At 41.3% G+C, this 23,655-nt stretch overlaps 2 protein-coding genes across 3 annotated transcripts in view; one reads left to right on the plus strand and one right to left on the minus strand.

Moving 5' to 3' along the window:
• Positions 1 to 23,655, minus strand: part of NELL1 (neural EGFL like 1) — a 1,049,219-nt gene that overhangs the window by 971,918 nt on the left and 53,646 nt on the right. The window lies entirely within an intron of this gene.
• On the plus strand, positions 11,835 to 12,634 carry LOC102275256 (bisphosphoglycerate mutase). Its single transcript, XM_005904329.3, is given in 6 exon segments — positions 11,835 to 11,961; positions 11,964 to 12,002; positions 12,005 to 12,050; positions 12,052 to 12,173; positions 12,176 to 12,344; positions 12,346 to 12,634. Coding segments are annotated over 6 exon segments (792 nt in total).

Genomic DNA, 23,655 nt, shown 5'->3' on the forward strand with positions numbered 1-23,655 from the left:
AACCTTACATAGAAACAAAGAGAAGAATTTTGGTTACTGGGGATGGAGGTGGAAGAAATGAGATGGAGGTAAAAGATACAAACTTGCAGCTACAAGATGCTAAATTCTGCTGATCGAGGGTACAGCATGGTGACTGTGGTTAACAATACCGCATGACATACTAGAAAGTTGCTGCAAGAGTAGATCTCTTTTTACTGAGATATAGTTAACATACAACTACCATATTTGTCTCAGGTATACCACAAAATGATTTGATATTTGTAAATATTGCAAAATGATTGTCACAAAAATATCCATCGGCACACACACTTATAAATTTTTTCTTCTGATGAAAGCTTCTAAGATCTGCTTGCTAAGAGAGACCTTAAATGTTCTCACCACCCACACACACCACAATGGTAATTATGTGAGCTAACAGGTACTAACTAACTTCATTGTACTCATTTCACAATACCCACATACAGCAAGTCACCACACTGCACACTTTAAACGTATTCAAAGTTACATATTAATCATATCTTGATAAAGTGGGGTGGGGTGGAGAACAAGCCATGAGTAGCATTAAGAGAAGGCATGGCAACCCAGTCCAGTACTCTTGCCTGGAAAATCCCTGGATGGAGGAGCCTGGTAGGCTGCAGTCCATGGGGTCGCTAAGAGTCGGACACGACTGGGTGACTTCACTTTCACTTTTCACTTTCATGCATTGGAGGAGGAAATGGCAACCCACCCCAGTGTTCTTGCCTGGAGAATCCCAGGGATGGTGGGGCCTGGTGGGCTGCCATCTCTGGAGTCGCACAGAGTCGGACGCGACTAAAGCGACTTAGCAGCAGCAGCAGCAGCATTAAGAGAATTCAGTGCCAAAGCATCACTGTGTGGGCTTCTTTGATAAGGCTCTAGGTTAGCCCTTTTAGGGGAACACTGAGTTGAAGTTCTGTGGAAATTAACAAGAAATAAATACAGTAGTTCCTTGGTATCCATGGGGAATAGGTTCCAGGATCCCTTCAGATAGCAAAATCCATGGATGAGTGAGTCTTTCATATAAAATGGTCTCAGTTCAGTTCAGTTCAGTAGCTTAGTTGTGTCCGACTCTTTACGACCCCATGAACTGCAGCATGCCAGGCCTCCCTGTCCATCACCAACTCCTGCAGTCCATCCAAACCCATGTCCATTGTGTCTGTGATGCCATCCAACCATCTCATCCTCTGTCATCCCCTTCTCCTCCTGCCCTCAATCTTTCCCAGCATCAGGGTCTTTTCAAATGAGTCAGTTCTCCACATCAGGTGGCCAAAGTACTGGAGTTTCACCTTCAACATCAGTCCCTCGAATGAACACCCAGGACTGATCTCCTTTAGAATGGACTGGTTGGATCTCCTTGCAGTCCAAGGGACTCTCAAGAGTCTTCTCCAACACCACAGTTCAAAAGCATCAGTTCTTTGGCGCTCAGCGTTCTTTATAGTCCAACTCTCACATCCATACATGACTACTGGAAAAACCATAGCCTTGACTGGACGAACCTTTGTTGGCAAAGTAATGTCTCTGCTTTTGAATATGCTATCTAGGTTGGTCATAACTTTTCTTCCAAGGACTAAGCATCTTTTAATTTCATGGCCGCAGTCACCATCAGCAGTGATTTTGGAGCCCCCCCAAAATAAAGTCTGACACTGTTTCCACTGTTTCCCCATCTATTTCCCAGGAAGTGATGGGACCAGATGCCATGATCTTCATTTTCTGAATCTTGAGCTTTAAGCCAACTTTTTTCACTCTCCTCTTTCAGTTTCATCAACAGGCTTTTTAGTTCCTCTTCACTTTCTGCCATAAGGGAGGTATCATCTGCATATCTGAGGTTATTGATATTTCTCCTGGCAATCCTGATTCCAGCTTGTGCTTCTTCCAGTCCAGCATTTCTCATGATGTACTCTTCATATAAGTTAAATAAGCAGTATAACAATATACAGCCTTAACATATTCCTTTCCCTATTTGGAACCAGTCTGTTGTTCCATGTCCAGTTCTAACTGTTGCTTCCTGACATGTATACAGTTTTCTCAAAAGGTAGGTCAAAAATGGTCTAGTATTTGCATATAAGCTACACACATACTCCCATACACTTTTAACTATCTCTAGATGACTCACAATACCTAATGCAATGTAAATGCTATATAAATAGTTGCCAAAGAAAAAAACTGAAGTTTTGCATTTTGGAAATTTCTAGATCTATTTTTCTTTTCTGAATATATTTGATATGTGGCTGGCTGAATCTGCAGATGCAAAACCTATGGATACAAAGGGCCAACTATACTGAAATACCCTCAGATTTGCATGTGAGGCTCATGAAAGGAGGCAGGTTCATGTAAGAGTCAAGTTTAAAGGCAATGAGAGACAAACTGAGGTAAAAGCAGGAGGGGACAGGGTGGAGGAAGACAGAGTTTGTCAAGCAGGTCCACATCTGAGCCCCACAGCTATGCTACTCATCAGTTGCATGACTATTCTGAGTCTCAAGTTTCTTACTTGTAAAATAAAACTCCCCACCTCTAAGACTAATGGAATATGGTAAACTCAATAAAGATCTATTCCTTCTCCATCCTTCCCTTTTGTCCTCCCAACCTACAGAATGTGCACTGATTTTTATATATTTGGTACATAGAAAAGAGAAAAACAAAAACATTCACGGACTCTCACTGATAGAAGGGACTCTGAAACAGTGGTCCTCAACTGGGGTGATTTTGCAGGACATTTAAGAAGCTGAAGTTGAACGGTTCTATGAAGACCTACAAGACCTTTTAGAACTAACACCCAAAAGAGATGTCCTTTTCATTATAGGGGACTGGAATGCAAAAGTAGGAAGTCAAGAAACACCTGGAGTAACAGCCAAATTTGGCCTTGGAATACGGAATGAAACAGGGCAAAGACTAATAGAATTTTGCCAAGAAAATGCACTGGTCATAACAAACACCCTCTTCCAACAACACAAGAGAAAACTCTACACATGGACATCACCAGATGGTCAACACTGAAATCAGATTGATTATATTCTTTGCAGCCAAAGATGGAGAAGCTCTATACAGTCAACAAAAACAAGACCAGGAGCTGACTGTGGCTCAGATCATGAACTCCTTATTGCCAAATTCAGAGTTAAATTGAAGAAAGTAGGGAAAACCACTAGACCATTCAGGTATGACCTAAATCAAATCCCTTATGATTATACAGTGGAGTGAGAAATAGATTTCAGGGCCTAGATCTGATAAGTAGAGTGCCTGATGAACTATGGACAGAGGTTCATGACATTGTACAGGAGACAGGGATCAAGACCATCCCCATGGAAAAGAAATGCAAAAAAGCAAAATGGCTGTCTGGGGAGGCCTTACAAATAGCTGTGAAAAGAAGAGAAGCGAAAAGCAAGGGAGAAAAGGAAAGATATAAGCATCTGAATGCAGAGTTCCAAAGAATAGCAAGGAGAGATAAGAAAGCCTTCCTCAGCAATCAATGCAAAGAAATAGAGGAAAACAACAGAACGGGAAAGACTAGAGATCTCTTCAAGAAAATTAGAGATACCAAGGGAACATTTCATGCAAAGATGGGCTCGAGAAAGGACAGAAATGGTATGGACCTAACAGAAGCAGAAGATATTAAGAAGAGGTGGCAAGAATACACAGAAGAACTGTACAAAAAAGATCTTCACGACTCAGATAATCACGATGGTGTGATCACTGACCTAGAGCCCGACATCCTGGAATGTGAAGTCAAGTGGGCCTTAGAAAGCATCACTACGAACAAAGCTAGTGGAGGTGATGGAATTCCAGTTGAACTCTTTCAAATCCTGAAAGATGAAGCTGTGAAAGTGCTGCACTCAATATGCCAGCAAATTTGGAAAACTCAGCAGTGGCCACAGGACTGGAAAAGGTCAATATTCATTCCAATCCCAAAGAAAGGCAATGCCAAAGAATGCTCAAACTACCGCACAATTGCACTCATCTCACACACTAGTAAAGTAATGTTCAAAATTCTCCAAGCCAGGCTTCAGCAATATGTGAACCGTGAACTTCCTGATGTTCAAGCTGGTTTTAGAAAAGGCAGAGGAACCAGAGATCTAATTGCCAACATCCGCTGGATCATAGAAAAAGCAAGAGAGTTTCAGAAAAACATCTATTTCTGCTTTATTGACTATGCCAAAGCCTTTGACTGTGTGGATCACAATAAACTGTGGAAAATTCTGAAAGAGATGGGAATACCAGACCACCTGACCTGCCTCTTGAGAAATCTGTATGCAGGTCAGGAAGCAACAGTTAGACCTGGACATGGAACAACAGACTGGTTCCAAATAGGAACAGGAGTACGTCAAGGCTGTATATTGTTACCCTGTTTATTTAACTTATATGCAGAGTACATCATGAGAAACGCTGGACTGGAAGAAACACAAGCTGGAATCAAGATTGCCCAGAGAAATATCAGTCACCTCAGATATGCAGAGGACACCACCCTTATGGCAGAAAGTGAAGAGAAACTAAAAAGCCTCTTGATGAAAGTGAAAGTGGAGAGTGAAAAAGTTGGTTTAAAGCTCAACATTCAGAAAACAAAGATCATGGCATCCGGTCCCATCACTTCATGGGAAATAGATGGGGAAACAGTGGAAACAGTGTCAGACTTTATTTTTCTGGGCTCTAAAATCACTGCAGATGGTGACTGCAGCCATGAAATTAAAAGACACTTACTCCTTGGAAGGAAAGTTATGACCAACCTAGATAGCATATTCAAAAGCAGAGACATTACTTTGCCAACAAAGGTTCATCTAGTCAAGGCTATGGTTTTTCCTGTGGTCATGTACGGATGTGAGAGTTGGACTGTGAAGAAGACTGAGCACTGAAGAATTGATGCTTTTGAAGTGTGGTGTTGGAGAAGACTCTTGAGAGTCCCTTGGACTGCAAGGAGATCCAACCAGTCCATTCTAAAGGAGATCAGCCTTGGGATTTCTTTGGAAGGAATGATGCTAAAGCTGAAACTCCAGTAGTTTGGCCACCTCATGTGAAGAGTTAACTCATTGGAAAAGACTCTGATGCTGGGAGGGATTGGGGGCAGGAGGAGCAGGGGATGACAGAGGATGAGATGGCTGGATGACATCACTGACTCAATGGACGTGAGTGTGGGTGAACTCCGGGAGTTGGTGATGGACAGGGAGGCCTGGCGTGCTGCGATTCATGGGGTCGCAAAGAGTCGGGCACGACTGAGCAACTGAACTGAACTGAACTGGAGACATTTTTGGTCATCACAACTGGGCATAAGGATACCACTGGCGCCTACTGAGTAGAGGACAAGGGTGCTGCTAAATACCCTACGAGACACAGCACAGCCCCAACGGCAAAGAATGGTCTGGCCCCAAATGTCAACAGTGCCAAGATTGAGAAACTCTGCCTGAGAGGACCTCTAACCCAATATCTCTCTCTAATATCTCTGACAGATGGTCTTCCTAGCTTTTATGTGGATACTCGCAGGGACAGATACTCACCACCTCCTAACAAACCCATTCCTTTATTCATCAGCTCTACTGCAGAATGTCTCTCTGTAGATTAAATCAAAATTTAAAACTTTCTACTAGTTGGTCCTACGTGTGCTCTTTCCTCCTCCACAGAATAATCTAAAACCTCTTGAACTTGTCAAGTGGTTGGAGCATTGAAGATCCTGGTATGCAAACCCCTGGAGGAAAACAGAACTTGAACAACCAGAGTCCTTGCCCTCAGGAAGCTTACACCCTAACTGAGGAAACAGAGAGATGATCAAGCTGCAAAATAAGGCAAAATAAAATGTAGACTGAAGACGATTTTAATATTCCATACCCTCCAGGAGAAATATGCCATACCCTCCATGTATTCCCTGGTAGCTCTGTTGATAAAGAGTCTGCCTGCAGTGCAGGAGACCTGGTTCGATCCCTGGGTCAGGAAGATCCCTTGGAGAAGGGAATAGCTACCTACTCAAGTATTCTTGCCTGGAAAATCCATGGACAGAGGCGCCTAGCAAGCTGCAGTCCATGGGGTCGCAAGAGTTGGACATGACTGAGCAACTAAAATACCACCAGGAGAAAGAACTCATTCAATTCTGAAGTCATCCAGGATGGGTCAAGAAAAAAAATGTGATACATGTGAAGGAAGTTAAAGAGGCAGAAATGGAGACATCTCTGGATGATGAGAGAGCACAGCGTGACATCATCAAAGTACAACACATACTCAAGGATCAGACGTGTGATGGACAGGTCTTAGAATCAGGAATGTGATGTGGTGGGAAACAAGAACATAAAGATGAGGTGACAGGTCTCCAATGTTATGCGAAGGAGTTTGGATTCTTCAGGACACATTCAGAACACAGCAATGTGTGACAGGTCCTATTGGAGGACAATGCTGGCCACAGCTTGGAGTGTGGACTAGAGAAAAGTGGGATTAGCAATGGTATGAAGGGAAATCAGAATGAGAGATTGTTTGGGAAGGAAAGAGATAGGTATGTGTTATGGACTAAATTGTGTGCCCCCCCCCCCACATACACAAATTCCATGCTGAAGTCCTAACCCCCAATGTGATGGTGTTTGGAGGTGGGGCCTTTGGGAACTAATTAGGTTCAGATGAAGTCCTTGGAGTGATCTGGACATTACATCCCTATTAAGATGGCCTAAGGATGACGGCATAGGTTCTTCTGGTTCATATTGAACCATTAAAATAACCAGGTCTTTTTCTCATAAACTGCTCTCAAGGTAGTCTTGGGCAGCTGAGCCATTGGGAACTAATTTATACTCAATTCCTATGAAATTTCATCCTGTCTGTTTCAGTTCCTGGCTCTTGCTTATGGGTATATGAGGACCTTGATTTGACATTCAGGGAAGGAGTTATTCCTCCCAGCTCTTCAACACCTCCAGCAACAGCTGTGGCATAGGGACCTGGGCAGACTTTGGGTTGGTTGGGGGTGGGCGAAGGAGGGTTTGGTTTCGGCTGGTTTGCAGCTTCACTCTCAGCTTCTTTCCTGCTTGCCTCACTCAGACCCTGGCAAAGGTACCCAGGGTCTTTGTCTGAGAGCAACAGATGAGGGCAGCCCTTCAGGTCATGGCACCCCTCATGACTGCCTGCACACCTCACTGCCAGAAACCACAGAGGTTCTTCTCTGTCCTGTGAGGGGAAGTAAGAGAAGAAATGCCAGAGACATGGACTGTGGGGAAGGGGTTCTGTCCTATCCTCACTTGATATAATGTAAAATAACTGAATTGAGTGAAATAGCATTGAGTGACATTCTTTTATTTTTGCCAGCAGAGCTGTGTGATTCTGAACTTTTCACAAAGTCTAAAAACAATCAAGTCCATAGGCTGACATTAAAGCTCTATACTGCAATGTACTGTCAAATATAAATCTCTAAAATGGCAAATCTATAGGGAGAAAATTATAGAAATTAGACTCACTATAATTTTGAAAACTGAATTTTTATGTTGCAGTCATTTGTGTTATATCCATTCTGTTATTCTCTTTTAATGTCACCTAAAGGCAGTCAATTATCCTTTGGGGGGAGGCCTTTCTTTTTTGATATGATCACGTCCTCCCTTTTTTGATATTAAAATATCTTTTCTCCATAAATATTGGTGAAATGAATAGATGATACTTAACATATTTGCAGCCTTACTTGGCAAAAATAAAAAATTGAAGACTCTGCATCATTTCCTAAATGTTTTCTGTAACTTTACCAGATTGTGAAACCCAAAATTCCAGGAGCTGTTGACCCAAAGGTCTGATAAGTACACCTATGTTGTCTTCATCCAGGTTGCTGATGAAAAATGCCAGCCCAGAGAGGATTATGTACAAAATCAGACAGCATGGCCCTGAGGACCACCATTCAGGTCAATATCAATCCATGAATCAACAGATTTAGGATATGTTTGTTCAACTAACTATAAATCCACCTATTTTATTTTCTTGGCTCCAGAATCACTTCTGATGGTGACTGCAGCCATGAAATTAAAAGATGCTTGCTCCTTGGAAGGAAAACTATGACAAACCTAGACAGTGTGTTAAAAAGAAGAGACAACGCTTTGCTGATAAAGGTCCATATAGTCAAAGATATGGTTTTCCAGTAGTCATGTATGGACATGAGAAATGGACCATTAAGAAGGCTGAGTGCTGAAGAATTGATGCTTTTGAACTGTGGTGCTGGAGAAGACTCTTGAGAGTCCCTAGGACTTCAAGGAGATCAAACCAGTCAATCCTAAAGGGAATCAGTCCTGAATATTCATTGGAAGGACTGATGCTGAAGCTCCAATACATTGGCCACCTGATGTGAAGAGCTGACTCATTGGAAAAGACCCCAATGCTGGGAAAGACTGAGGGCAAGAGGAGAAGGGGGGGTGGGGGTGCCAGAGGATGAGATGGTTGGATGGCATCATTGACTCAATGGACATGAGTTTGAGCAAATTCCGGGAGACACTGAAGGACAGGGAAGCCTGGTGTGCTGCATTTCATGGGGTCATAAAAAGTTGGACACGATTGAACAACTGAACAGCAATGACAGATTATCAACAAGCTCACATTCAACCATCATGCCCAAAGAGTAGCTTGAGAGACTGTGCTTAAGTCCCCACTGAAATCAAAGTATACATGTGTATGAGATGACAATGGATGAACTGGTTGAAAATCCAGAAGTACTTGAGGGTTTTTCCCTGTTCATTATGCATTTTCCCTTCTTCCTTTAACTACACTACGGTTTTCCTTGGAAGAACCACCACTCAATCACTTTCAGTCTACTGGGTCCAGGTCTTGACTCCACCCCTCAACTCTATGGGTGGATATGTGGCTGGCCAGGCTGGCCAATCAGCATCATCCACCTTTCTGAGTATAGTATTTGGATCAGGGATGGGTGTAAGACTGATGACAATCAAAAGGATGGTTCTAAAGTTTTGTTTTTTTTACTTAATGACAAAAAAAGGCATCTTTCCACTGACATTCTGGAGAGAATATGATAAAAACCTGGGATCCTAGGGGCAACCTGAAGTGAAGTGAAGTCGCTCAGTCGTGCCCAACTCTTTGTGACCCCATGGATAGTAGCCTGCACCAAGCTCCTCGGTCCATGGGATTTTCAAGGCAAGAAGTACTGGAGTGGGTTGCCATTTCCTTCTCCTAGGGGCAACCTAGCTCCCCAAAAGAACAGCCTGCCTGCATATAACCAGCTCCAAACAGTAGAGCTAAAAACTGAAGAGAAAGTGAGATTGTCATGATGACATCATTAGAGTACCTTAATCCACAAGGATTCAAGTCACTTCTATCCCTAACATTGGTTACATGAGTCAATTAAATTTCTCCTTTTTACTTAAGCCACTTGAGTTGTCTGTTGATTACTGCAAGTAAAAGAGCTTGACTGGTACATAAGATTCTTTCAAAAATATGAGTTTGGCAAGTCCTATCATTTCATTTATCACACATTTAGTATGTGCCTTCACAGTTCAAGGCACTGTGCTAAACTCAGGGATACAACTGAGAATAAACTTGGTTCTGGCCTTTAAAGAGGTAGTTTAGTGAAGGAGACAGACATGTGAGAACATATGTGTTCAGGGCCAGAGCCAAGGATAATTAATGTAGGAGCATGCAGACCAAACTGAACAGATTCTACCTTTCAGGGTCCACAAAGCCATCAGAGAAAGGTGACATCTGAATAGATTCCTTGTCTTTAACATTTACTCATTTATTTGGCTGCTTTGGATCTTAGTGACAGCATGCAGGATCTTCATCACCATATGTGGACTCTAGTTTGCGACGCATGGGCTCAGTAGTTGCTGTGGGCTCTCCGGTACTGCAAAGGCAGATTCCTAACCACTGGACCACCAGGGAAGTCCCTCAGTGGATTCTTGAACCAGCTCCAGGGGAGTCAACAATTTCTCTTCTAATCTTCCCATGTGTTTAATTAAGAAAGAAATCTAGAAATTTTTCTGGAAGAGCCTTTAAGATCACTAAGTTATGCTTTCTGAAACTCAGAATTTCCCCTTTAAAAAAAATAATTATCAAGTATATATATCTACCCTTTCATCACCTCCCTCATTCTCCATGATTTCCCTAAGATTATAAGACAGAGGTTGAATGATCAAAACTAAGTTTATTCTCTTTCTCCAGATGAGATTATCTGAGCTTCGGGGCTAGAACTTGCTTAAAGCACTCTGAAACTCTTTCCATTTCATAACTAAATTGGACTTTCACTTTCTGTTTGTTCCACACTGTTCCATATTAAGACCATTTTTCTAGAAGGCAAGATTGAGCCAAATAAAAAGAAAAGTGTTTTTGTACTCATCTGTTAATCTTATACCTCCCATACCAAGCATGATTCCCATTCTTATCTTTTTCTTCTATTTCTCCAAGACACAGTCAATGGTAAGATTTTAGAAACATGGTAATTTCTAGTACATGAGATATATGTCTGAAATTTCCTGTTTAAAGGACAATAATTGGCGCAAAGAATAATTTTGTGGTGTCCCCAGTTATAACTTTAATACAGAAAATTCACAAAGAAGAGTTGGTTTTTCTCTGCCATTTGTATAAGAGATGTTTATAAATTTTTGCCGCCTCACGGTTCCTGCTATAGGAACGGGTACTCTCAAAGCTGACTAAAGATAGAGTTAGCATCAGATCATCTCAATAAATGCAAGAAAAGCACCTGACCAAAATACAACAACCTTTCATTATAATAGAGGGGAAGAACTCTTAAAAAGTAGATTTAAAAGTTCTAACCACAAGGGTAGAAAAGATAACTGTGTTTGGTGGCAGATGTTTACTATATTTGTTGTGATCATTTCTCATTACATACAAATATCAAATCATTTTGTGTCAGGAATGCCTAACGCGGCTCCCGACATTACTGACAATTATGCTGTACAAACAAAACCAAGATAATGTTATATGTCAACTATATACCTCAAAAAAAAGCCTCTCCACAACCTAGAAATAGATTGCAATCTCCTCATTTTGATACAGGGCATGTACCTCCAAAAAATCCTACAGGTAACATCATATTTGATGGTAAAGCACTGAATGCTTTCTCTCAAAGATGGGGACAAAAATGTTCTGCATCACTTCTATTCAGCATTGTACTAGAAGTGCTAAACTGTGCGATATGGCAAGAAAAGAAATCAATGACAAAAGATTAGACAGAATGAAGCAAACTGCCATCATTAACAGATGCTGCTGCTGCTGCTGCTAAGTCACTTCAGTCGTGTCCAATTCTGTGTGACCCCATAGACTGCAGCCCACCAGGCTCCCCCATTCCTGGGATTCTCCAGGCAAGAGCACTGGAGTGGGTTGCCATTTCCTTCTCCAATGCATGAAAGTGAAAAGTGAAAGGGAAGTCACTCAGTCGTGTCCAACTCTTAGCAATCCCATGAACTGCAGCCCACCAGGCTCCTCCATCTATGGGATTTTCCAGGCAGAGTACTGGAGTGGGGTGCCATTGCCTTCTCCACATTAACAGATAACATCATTGTAAATGAAGAAAACCTTACAGAAGACATGAAAGAAAAAAAAAAAAAAAAACAGAACAAGTAAGTGGATCTAGCAAGATCTCAAGAAGAATGGTCAATATATAAAAGTTAATTGCAATTCTAACAAACAGAAACAATTAAAAGTGAAAGTTAAATGGTACTACATTTTAAATAGGTTTTTAAAATCTAACATCAAAGAGTATATCCAATGAAAAGTGTCCAACACCTCCACACTAAGAGCTACAAAATAATGCTGAGAGATATTTTTTAAAACCTGAATTGGATGAGCCCTGGGAGACGATACTATAATATATTGTTGTCACTGAACATTGGCCCTAGAGAAGCTCAGCCATCAATATGTCCAAGTACAAACTGATTATGTTAAGACATGGAGAGGGTGCCTGGAATAAAGAGAACCGCTTTTGTAATCAGAAACTCAACAGTGATGGACTGCAGGAAGCGAACTGTAAGCAACTCAAAGCACTAAATTTGAGTTTGATCTCGTGTTCACATCCATCCTGAACCGGTTATCCACACAGCCTGGCTGAAAGAGCTTGGGTTCCTGTGGAAGCAAAAGTCTCAACAGGGAGCAGATGGCATTGAATCATGGCGAAGAAGGAGCTTTCGAGTCCCATCCTTACTACCATGAAATCTAAAACCGGAAATATAAAGTGTGTGATGTGCCTTTGGAAAAATGTTTGTCCTTCCCTATTGGAATGAGAGGATTGCTCCTGAAGTATTGCGTAAAAAAACCGTTCTGATATCTGCTCATGGAAATAGCTGCGGGCACTCCAAATATCTGGAAGGTATCTCGGATGAAGAAATTATCAACATTACTCTTCCTACTGGGGTCCCATTCTCCTGGAACTGGACAGAACCTGCATACTGTTGGGCCTCACCAGTTCCTGGGCGACAAGAATTTAAAAAATCAAGGAAAAGTGAAAACAAATAAAGTTTTTCCCACGAATAGCTGCAGAAGGAATGGCATGCGGTGTGTTATGAAATCTCCCACACCCCCCTTTTCTGTCTTCCCACCTGAAGATCTAGGCTGTGGGGTAGAGTTTGTAGAGGTAATTCTTAACGTTGGCCCAAAAGGCTTTAGGATGCCCATAGCCTTATGTGCTAACCCCTGCCAGCCTCCTTTAATTAGTCACTAAGTTAATCACCAGTGGGGCTTAATCAATGTCCTAAGTTTCTGAGATGGAAAAGCAACAAGTGAAGCTTAAGTTCAAGGTCGTCCTCATTCAGTAAATCAGTATTGAGTCACTATTGACAGACCTTCACTTCAATAAGACGTTTGTATTTATAGAAAATTTCTGGGATGATAATAAAGGATATTAGATAATTTAAAAAAAGAAAAACCTGAATTGATGGAAAGATATATAATGTTCATGCGTTTGCACATTATCCCAAATTGATACATAGATTTAATACAATTCATATCAAAACTCCAGTAGAAGTTTTTTAAGAAATTGAAAAATTTTGTTGATGTTTAGTAGAAACCAATGTAATACTGTAAAGCAATTATCCTTCAATTTAAAAAAAGAAAAAGAAAAACTGATGCTAAAATTTAAATTGAAATTGAAAAGATCTAGAATTACCAAGAAATAATGAAAAAAGACCAAAGCTGCAATTACTACACTATCTGATTTCAAGATTTACCATAAAGCTGCAATGATCGAGAGTGTGATAATAGTGTAAGAATAAAGCCACAGATCAGTGAAACAGAATAGACAGCACAGTCATCTGATTTTTTAATAGATTCACCAAGTTAATGAAATAGGAAAAGTCTTTTTAACAAATGGTGCCAGAATATCTGGATATCTTTATTTTAAAAAATGAGTCTCAACTTTTATCTCGTAATTAGATGGTAAAGAATCTGCCAGCGATACAGAAGACCTGGGTTCAAGCCCTGGGTTGGGAAGATCCCCTGGAGAAGGGAACGGCTAACCACTCCAGTATTCTCACCTGGAAAACCCCATGGGCAGAGGAACCTGGCAAGCTACAATCCATGAGGTCACAAAGAGTCCTATATGACTGAGTGACTAAGTCACTTTCACACACAAAAATTAACTCAGGGACTTCCCTGGTGGCACAGGGGATAAGAATCCAGCAGCCAGTGCAGGGGACATGGGTTCAGTCCCTGACTGGGGAAGATTCCACCTGCCATAGAGCCACTCAGCCTGTTCACCACAACCACTGAGCCCACAGTGTAGAGACCGCAAGTCGCGACCACTGAGCCCACATGCTGCAAATACTGAAGCCCATGCCCAGAGCCCAACAAGAGAAGCCACCACAATGGGAAACTTTCTCACCACAGTGAAGAGTAGCCCCCACTCGCCACAACCATGAAAGCCTACATGCAGCCATGAAGACCCAGCGCAGCCAGAAATTAACTCAACATGCATCATAGATCTACACATAAAAACAAGAACCATAAAATTTCTGGAAGATAAAATGTATTTGAAACTTTATAGGGCAGGCAAAGATATTTTAGGCAAGATACAAAAAGCTGACCACAAAAGAAAAAATATTATGTGTTGGACTTCATCAAAATTTAAAATTTCTGTTCATGAAAACACCAGTAGAATGAAGACAGAGACCAGGAGAAAGATATTTGCAATGCATATATCTGACAAAAAGCTTGTAGCCAAAATATGAAAGGAGCCCTTACAAGTCAATAACTTAAAAAAAAAAAAAAACTAGTAAAAAGTAAAAAAACTGTAACAGACTCTTCACAAAGATATAGGAATGGGACAACACAAACACACAAAAAGATGCTCAACATTGTTGGTTATCAGAGAAATGCAAATTAAAACCATAATGAGATACTGCTAAATAAACATTAAAATAACTAAAATGAAAGAGACTAATAATGCCAAATACTGGTAAGCATGCAGAGCCCTTTAACTCTCATTCCACTGATGGCGTAGTAAAATGAACAACCACTCTGGAGGACTCTTCGGTGGTTTCCTACAAAGTCACACTGACTCTCTGACCTAGAAAGCTCGCTCCTAGATATTTACCCAAAAAGAAATTAAAACACATTCACACAATAGAAGACTCATTGGCAATAAAAATGAACCGCTGATACATGCAACAACAGAGTTGACTCTTGAAAATATTATGTTGAGCAAAATGAAGCCAGATAGAGAAAATGCATACAGGGTGATTCCGTGTCCCTGAAGTTCAAAGATAGGCAAAACTAAGCAGCTGATGGGCTCACAGAGGCAGGGAGTGGTGGAAGGCAGTGGGCAATGACAAGTGTTCTCTATCTTGCTTGGGGGTGACAATTTTATGGATGTATACAATTCTAAAAACTCATCAAACTCAATTAAAAGGTGTTCATTTTATTGTATGTTAATTACATCTTAATTTACACAAGAAAGAAAAAATAACAGAGGAAAACCACATTTTTTTGTTTCATCCAAAAGATGCTAGTAATTTCTTGTCCACCTAAGTCCCTGATATGAAACCCACTTTCTCACATTCCTGCTCCCAAAGCTAACTAAACCAAGAATTGTCACCCAATTCTTGTCACCCAAAGGCCAGACATGCCTGGAACAGACTAATAGCATACACTCTTAGATTATTTGTAATTATTTAATGTCTGTCTCTCTCATGAGATTGTGCAACATTTCCTGGAACATAACAGACCTTCAGTAAATACATGTCAAAGAGAAGATGGATAAATGGATGGATGATAGAACATACTCAAGGATTATCTGGTCCATGTCTTTCCATGAGCACAGAAAGGAGAGAAATCTAGGGAAACTGAGCAATTTTTTCAAGGTCACATAGCCAATGTCAGAGCTCATACTAGGGCATGACATAGGAGACATGTTCTCTTCTGCTGCTGCATATTGTGGTGTTTACATGTGATGCCTGGAAACATGGCCACCATCTTGCAGGTATGAAGAAAGCAAAACCAATATGCTGAGAAAGAGAGAAGGCAAAGAGACGGGGGAAAGCTTTGGTTTTTGCTGATATCACAGAGCTACTGAACCTGGAGCTTCTCTTCTTTAGGACTTCTTATTACATTAAATAATAAGTAAATCTTCCTTTTTATTTAAGTCAGATGAATGTGAGTGATCACTTACTTGCAGACAAAATACCCAAAATTTACAGAAGAGCATGAGCAAACACAAGGCATTCAAGATACTGACACAGAAATGTGACTGCAGTACAGAGAGCAGAGAGGGTGGGAAGACACTGTTGGGCATGAAGACGAGGCCACATCACCCATTCCAAGTGCCTGGGGAGGCAGAGAAGGACACTGGTGTTCCACTGTGGACAGACAGAGAAGAAAAACTTGACTATGGAATGAAATTTTGCATGTAGACTGATACGTTGCAGCCTTTATTCTTGGTACAAGTTCAACCCTCTTTGGCTATGGCCAGGGTATGGACAGCAATTGGTGCTTAACCATCTAACCAGTCAGGAAATACACTAAGAATATAAATTCTACCTCCCAGACCTCCCTTTCCTTCATTCAGTGATGCCAACAGACAAGCCAGGTGAGGGTTTATGGGTTACTGACATGCAGGTCCCCACTACCCAAGCCAGAGAAACACAACACAGAGCTGCCAGGATCCAGAAGATCTGAAGTTCACAAACGGAGATTCTCCTCTAACACCCCAATAACTCTTATGTATGTATGATCATAGGATCTCAGGCACTGTCTTCTGCATAGATGCCTTCCAAGTTCCATTTCAGATCCCTCTTCTCTTCTAAATGAAAAGATACCAAACAAAACATCTCTCCCTTTGCCTCATGCCTGGACTTCCTAGAATCTTGCTGTCCAAGATGGGTTCTTTTTTGCTGAATCAATCAATATATATATACTTATTTCAAAAGACATTCTATATCTACTAATTAAACACATCATATAAAATATTCCCAAATATGCGTAACCACATGAGTATAGCTCTTTATACACAGAATTTCAAAGCAGGTACACTTCCCACACAGATCACTTAACTTTTTCTCACTTATCTAAATACACTCAGCTGCATTCCGGGTCAGTACTATCCAACACTCCAAGACAATATTCAAATTGTTCCACAGAATTATTGCTATATGTGCCAGGGGTTTTATAAGAAGGAAGTCAGGCATGTAATTGTGAACAAGATACATCTCTAAGACAAAAGGGAGCAGACAAATAATCAGCTAACACAAGCGTCTGACTTTGCCAGAAGGCCAAAAAAAAGGAAGGTTTTTTATCAGCCTAGGATGGTGTGAGACTGGTGTTGAACTTCAGGCATGGGGACAGGTCAAAATCATTTCAAGGTCTTTCCAGTTTTGGGGGTACATTGTACATTACCAGGAAGAAAGCACTGTGGAAGCTATATGTCTGACACTAGAATTCCATTTACCAAAACACCACAGGGAAGTAAATTGTTGGTAAAAATGGTGAGGGGATCAAGAAAACATACCTAAAAATGATCTAGGATGCATCATGTAAATAAAATTTTGCCTTATCTGAAAGTCCTGTTCAGCAAACATGACGGAAACAGAAAAGGGGCAATTTTGGATACAACTCTGAATAATAACCATCACTATTTACTGAGTGCCTGCTCTGGACCACAATGCTTTGATTTCTTACTACAGACCTGAAGTGAAGGAGGTTATTAATGTTCCCTCAGTTTGCAGATGAGGAGATTAAGATCAGAGTGGTTAAGTTACTTGCCAAAAACCCCTGACCTAGTATGTCTGAACCCAAGTCTGCATGCGTGCATGCATGCCTGCTAAGTCACCTCAGTCATGTCCAACTCTTTGCAACCCTATGGACTGTAGCCCACCAGGCTCCCCTGTCTATGGGATTCTTCAGGCAAGAATACTGGAGTGGGTTGACATGTCCTCCTCCAAGGGATCTTCCTGACCCAAAGATTGAATGTGCATCTCTTATGTCTCCTGCATTGGCACGTAGGTTATTTTCCACATCACCTGGAAAGCCCCAAACCCAAGTCTACCTGACTCCAAACTAGTCTATCACTAGTCCATGCCACCTTAAAGATTTTGAAGCTAGGAGACATTTTTCTGATGACTCCCAAAGAACTTTGGTCTATGGATCACTGTAAGAGGCAAGGTCGAAGGTCCTATGGACCCTGTGCTTCATCCTCCGACAACTAACACTGTAAAACTGTACCCTCTACCTGTAGCCATTCAGGTATGACCTAAATCAAATCCCATATAATTATACACTGGAAGTAGCAAACAAATTCAAGGGGTTAAATCTGATAGAGTACCTGAGGAAATATGGATGGAGGTTCGTAACACTATACAGGAGGCTGTGATCAAAACCATCCCCAGAAAAAAGAAACACAAAAGAGCAAAATGGTCATCTGAGGAGGCCTTACAAATAGCTAAGAAAAGAAGAGAAGTGAAAAGCAAAGGAGAAAAGGAAAGATATACCCATCTGAATGCAGAATTCCAAAGAACAGCAAGGAAAAATAAGAAAGACTTCTTAAGTGAACAATGCAAAGAAATAGAGGAAAATAATAGAATAGGAAAGACTAGAGATCTCTTCAAGAAAATTAGAGATACCAAGGGAACATTTAAAGCAAGAATGAGCACAATAAAGAACAGAAATGGTAGAAGCAGAAGATATTAAGAAGAGGTGGCAAGAATACACAGAAGAACTCTATAAAAAAGGTCTTAATGACCCAGATAACCACGATGGTGTGATCACTCACCTAGAGCCAGACATCCTGGAGTGAGAAGTCAAGTGGGCCTTAAGAAGCATTACTATGATCAAAGCTAGAGGAGGTGATGGAATTCCAGCTGATCTATTTCAAATCCTAAAAGATGATGCTGTGAAAGTACTACACTCGATATACCAGCAAGTTTGGAAAACTCAGCAGTGGCCACAGGACAGGAAAAGGTTAGTTTTCATTCCAATCCCAAAGAAGGACAATGCCAAAGAATGCTCAAACTACCACACTCATTTCACATGCTAGCAAAGGCAATGCTTAAAATTCTCCAAGCTAGGCTTCAATGGTACATGAGCTGAGAACTTCCAGATGTACAAACTGAATTTAGAAAAGGCAGAGGAACCAGAGGTCAAATTGCCAACATCCACTGGATCACAGAAAAAGCCAGAGAATTCCAGAAAAACATCTGAGTGACTGAACAACAACGACAACCTGTAGTCACAGTTCACATGACCAAGAAGCCTTCCTTAACTCAAGAGACAGGGATCGTAGTGGAGTTCTGCCACTGACTGGCCCTTCACATCTCAGTTTCCTTACCTATTAAATAGAGTAGTATCTTCTTTGACCCTGCCTCATGGGCCCATTGACAGTTAAGGAATTAAGAGTGAACAGGCTCTAGACAGGGAAGAAAATCTTATTCCTTGTGAAGGAATTTTCACTCTGCATGGAGATCCAGAATGGAAGAGCAGAAGGAGTCCTAAGACTGAAGTCAGATGACCAGAATAATAGTTCTTGATTCAGCCATTTCTACCCATGGGTTCTTGGACAAGTCACTGCCCTATTTTGACTCTCCATGTCCTCATTCAGAAGATGATGTCATCATCACACTAGATCAAGAATTCTTCAAATATGGCCTACTGTCCAGAAGTAATCACATGCATTCTCCTAATGGGTCTCAAGCTTAACCAATAAATAAAGGTGTTTTTACTAATTTCATGAGTAGATAGCCCATTTCAAAGAGTTATTTTTATGGACAGCTACTTGTTACTTACAGGTTACTGTAATGTGTTACCAGTCAATTAAAATTAATGTGTTTCTAGTCTACTAGGACTTAAACATTTGGCAACATTCAACACTCCTCCTGTGTATGAACATGTGCAGATGGTTGGAGGGCCCACAGTTTTCAGGAAGAATACACTAATATCAACATCATTAGCACTATCTTTAGTTCATCGTGGCTCTCAATTACCATTATGACTGCTTATAAATTAATGTTAATTAAACTCCATAATTACCAATTTAGATTATAATGGGTCATTTGATTAACCTTCCCACACGTGGTGATGCACACTTGGAACCATAGTGTTTGAGGCTTAGGATTTTCAATAGTTGGACTGCAGGCATATAAGAATTAGATGGCTGGTCAAACCAAATATTTGTTGAGCACCTATTATGTAACAAATTCTGTTCTAGGGACTAGAATCCTTCTGTGAATGACACAAAGTCCTATGTTCTAAAACTGCATGTACCATTGGAGGATTATAAATAATAAACAAGTAAGTAAGGCAATGCCAGGCATCAAGCAAGTATGATGAAAAAGGTGGGAGGGACTTCCCTGGTGGTCCAGTGGTGAAGACTTCGCCTTCCAGTGCAGGGCGTGTGAGTTCAATCTCTGATCAGGAAGCTAAAATTCCACATGCCTCATGGCCAAAATACCAAAACATAAAACAGAAGCAGTATTGTAATAAACTCAGTAATAAAACTTAAATGGTCCACACAAAAAATTCAGGGTAATGTGGTAAACAGGGAATGAAAAGGCTACCTTAGCCAAGACCAAGGGCCTTCAAAGTCCTTTCTAAGGGAATAACACGTAAGTTAAAAACCGAATAAGGAGAAGCAGGTTCACAAAGATCTAAGCGAATTGCACTCAACTCCAACAGAACAGCAAGTAAAAAGGCTCTGAGGCAGGAACGAGCCTGCAGTATGTCATGGTTTGGATTGTCGTTCAGCAAATGGACTCCCCTCCTCCTTCCACTGTGGACAGAATACACTACCCCACCCCCTGATGTTGCAATTGGCCATATGACCTGGCTTTGGCCAACGGAGTATAAGCAAAGATGACATAAGCAAAAGCTTAGCATGGGCTTGTGTGGTAGGCCTGCCTCCTTGGGCTTCTGCCTTGCCCCCAAGAAGAGCATGCCCTGAGTTGTTGCTGGTCCTTCATCCAGGGCTCCATAATGATCACACGTGGAGCAGAACCGAGATCAAACTACTGTGAAGACCCAAGCCCAGCTGGATTTTCAGCTTGGGGCTGACCCTCCTAGCCAAAACTCAGACTGAATCAGCTGATTCACTCCACTTGGAGTCCTAAAAAGTGAAAATAAATGTTTATCATTTTATGCTGAGTTTGGGAGAAGTTTATTACACAGCAATAGCTGACTGATGCAGCATGGTTAGACAGAGAGAAAATCAGTCTGACTGCAGTGAGCAAGGAAGTCATCTTCCATATTCATGTACCAATATGGATGAGATGGGAAGGAGCCTGATAAGGTAGAGCTTTACAAGAAAAGTTTTTAGCTTTGGATTTTAAGTGTATTGGTAAGTTATTTGGGAGTTTTAAGTGTAAGAGTAATAGTAATCTGGCTGTTGTATGTAGGATGGACTGCAGAGGTACTAAAGTGGAAAATGGATTACCAGTTAGATAGCGATCACAATCCAAGCAAGAAATGATGGTAGAGTAGGGATGTGGCTATGAAAATGCTGAGAAGTGACCTAAGTCAAGATGCATTATGGAGGTACAAGAGATGGTACACCTCTTGGAAAATAAAGTCCTTCGTACTGCAAAGTCCACCACATTAGAGGAAGCACCAGAGTTTTAGGTCAAAGCCCCAGCAAATAATGAAAGCACTCCTTTGCTGACTCTTTGTCATCCAGCCTTTTGCTTCTCAAAGCATCATGGAGCAGCAGCAGCAGCAGCATCTCTGAGGAATTTTTAGAAATGCAGAGTCTCAAGTCTTACCCCAATCTGCTGAATTAGAATTCAGATGTTAGCAAGATCCCCAGAAGTTTCATACGCACAGTAAACTTGGAAAAGCATGACTCTGGCATATACGTCCCCTGGGAGCTTGTAGGAAGGGGTGACTGATGGAGCAGAGATGATGTACTCCCAGAGTCCCTGGCCAAATACCCAATCCAATCTCCATGAGCAGAAAATAGGAGAATTCTAGGAGTTGAGAGACCTTTATACAAGACTTGGAGGGTTCCTTGGCTGACTTAACCTTGATGGGTTTGGGGTGGCTTATCTGTATACTCTCTGAAGCACACACTACCCACAGAAATCATTCTCTTAGAAACCCCAATCTCTGGAAAGTTCTTAGGGATATAAACAGAGACAAAGAGAAAGAAAGACCCTGATAACCTTGGTGGCTTGACAAGGAGGAAACCATGTTGCTTCTGCCACTTTTATCCTAATAGGGTATATTAAACAAATCCTGACTATGTTCGTGGACTTCAGAGACCTGGGTGCAGGGGCATCGATTCAATCACAAAGAGAAGGTGATCTGTGAACAAAAAGAGAGGAACAGAGCCCTTGTGCCAGGCAATACAATGGGACACATTCTTGAGTTGTGACAGGAAAAAAAGCCTACCCCAGGTTCCAATAGGGAAAAGTGAAAGGTCTCTACCTAAAATGTTGGCACCGAAAACCAGACCTGCATCAAAGCTGAAGGAAAAGCACCATCAGGGGCATGAAGGCCTCAGGGATGAGTGTGTGTACACAGAGAACATCAGAAACCCAGGAAGCATGAGAAGAGCTTAAAAATGGATTTTGATCTTGAAGTCAAAATGAAAGTGAAAGAAAGTGAAAGTTGCTCAGTCGTGTCCAATTCTTTGCGACAGTCTATACAGTCCATGGAATTCTCCAGCCCAGACTACCTGAGTGGGTAGCCTTTCCCTTCTCCAGGGGATCTTCCCAACCCAGGGATTGAACCAGGGTCTCCTGCATTGCAGATGGATTCTTTACCAACTGAGCTATCAGGGAATCAGAAATGAGAAGAGTGGAAAAAAGAAAGGAAAAGAAAAGAAAGTAAAATCTCAGGACCAGTCAGAAGTATTAGGCCTAACGTGGTAAAGAAGGAAATGAAGAAGCAGGTCGAAGCTATTTCAAACAAGTTAAAAACATGCAGAAAGAGGGAAGGGAACACCAGAGGGAAATCAAAGAGAAAACACTAGGGGAAAAAAAAAAAAAAAAAACTAGATTCAAGTTCCTTCTGCAGACAAAGAGGTGCTAGAAAAGATCGTTTCTGACATCCCTATCCCAGAAAAGTGACTTAAACTTGCAGAAATCAAATGCTGTGGGAAAGCAAAGTAGGTTGATGCTGAGACCTGAGGCACCAGCAGCAGCAGGAATCTGAGAAGGGATTCTCCATCGCGGACAAGGAAGGAAGGAGTTCTAAATCTAAGGAATTCCATGGCCAAGGTCAGCCACGGAAGCTGCTGTGCCTAAATGGCATCACAAAACTAAGAAAGCTTCGGGACCTGCAATTTTAGAAAATGACAGAAAGGAGAGGAGTAGCATGCCACTTCCAGATTGAGTGACCTTGGACGAGTTACCTAACTTCTGAAGAATGGAGGATAATAATAGTGTGGATTCTGTAGGGTGATTGCAGTGATTGAATGCATTAGAAAAGTATCGGGCATATTCAGGACTCAGTAAGTGCTGGTTCTTCTTCCCTCACTGCACATAAATCCCATGAAGACAGGGATTATTGTCTGTGGAGTGCTGTAACCTTAGGATGTGGCAAATAGTACTTGCTCAATAAATATGTGTTAGGTGAATGAATATTTCTCTTTGAATCTTGGTCCCAGTATACAGGTGAAGTATATTGGGCAGTATTTTTTTATTCTTTTCCATTATGATCTATCATGGGATATTAAATACAGTTTCCTGTGTTAGACAGTAGAACCTGTTGTTTATCCATTCTGCATGTAATAGTTTGCATCTGTTAATCGGAAACTCTCCTTCTCTCTCCCACCTCTCCCGCGGCAACCACAAATCTGTTCTCTTTGTCTGTGAGTCTGTTTCTTTTTTTTTTTCATTCGCATTTTTTAGATTCCAGGTATACAAGTGATATCCTGAACCCTCCTCTTTCTCTTCGCCATCCCCTGACAATCTCCAGGTCCATCAATGTTGCTGCAGATGGCACTGTTTCATTCTTTTGAACCGCTGAGTAATATTCCCTGGTACATCTGTGCCACATCTTCATCATCCACTCATCTGTCCATGGACACTTAGGTTCTTTCCATGTCTTCATCCGTGTATTTTGAATCCACGTGCTGTGAACATAGGGTCTTTGTGTCTTTTGACAATTGTAGGTTTGTCCAGATGGCACATTCTTTTGCCCAGAAGTAATATTTCTAGAATCATATCATCCACATCTGTCCAGGACACTTACTTTCCATCTTGTTGTAACACCTTTGCCGTGGATCCTTTAAAACTTGTCCAGATACCTAGAATCATTCCAGAC

This window comes from Bos mutus, chromosome 29 (genome assembly GCF_027580195.1).
Source record: "Bos mutus isolate GX-2022 chromosome 29, NWIPB_WYAK_1.1, whole genome shotgun sequence".
Classification (NCBI taxonomy): Eukaryota; Metazoa; Chordata; class Mammalia; order Artiodactyla; family Bovidae; genus Bos; species Bos mutus.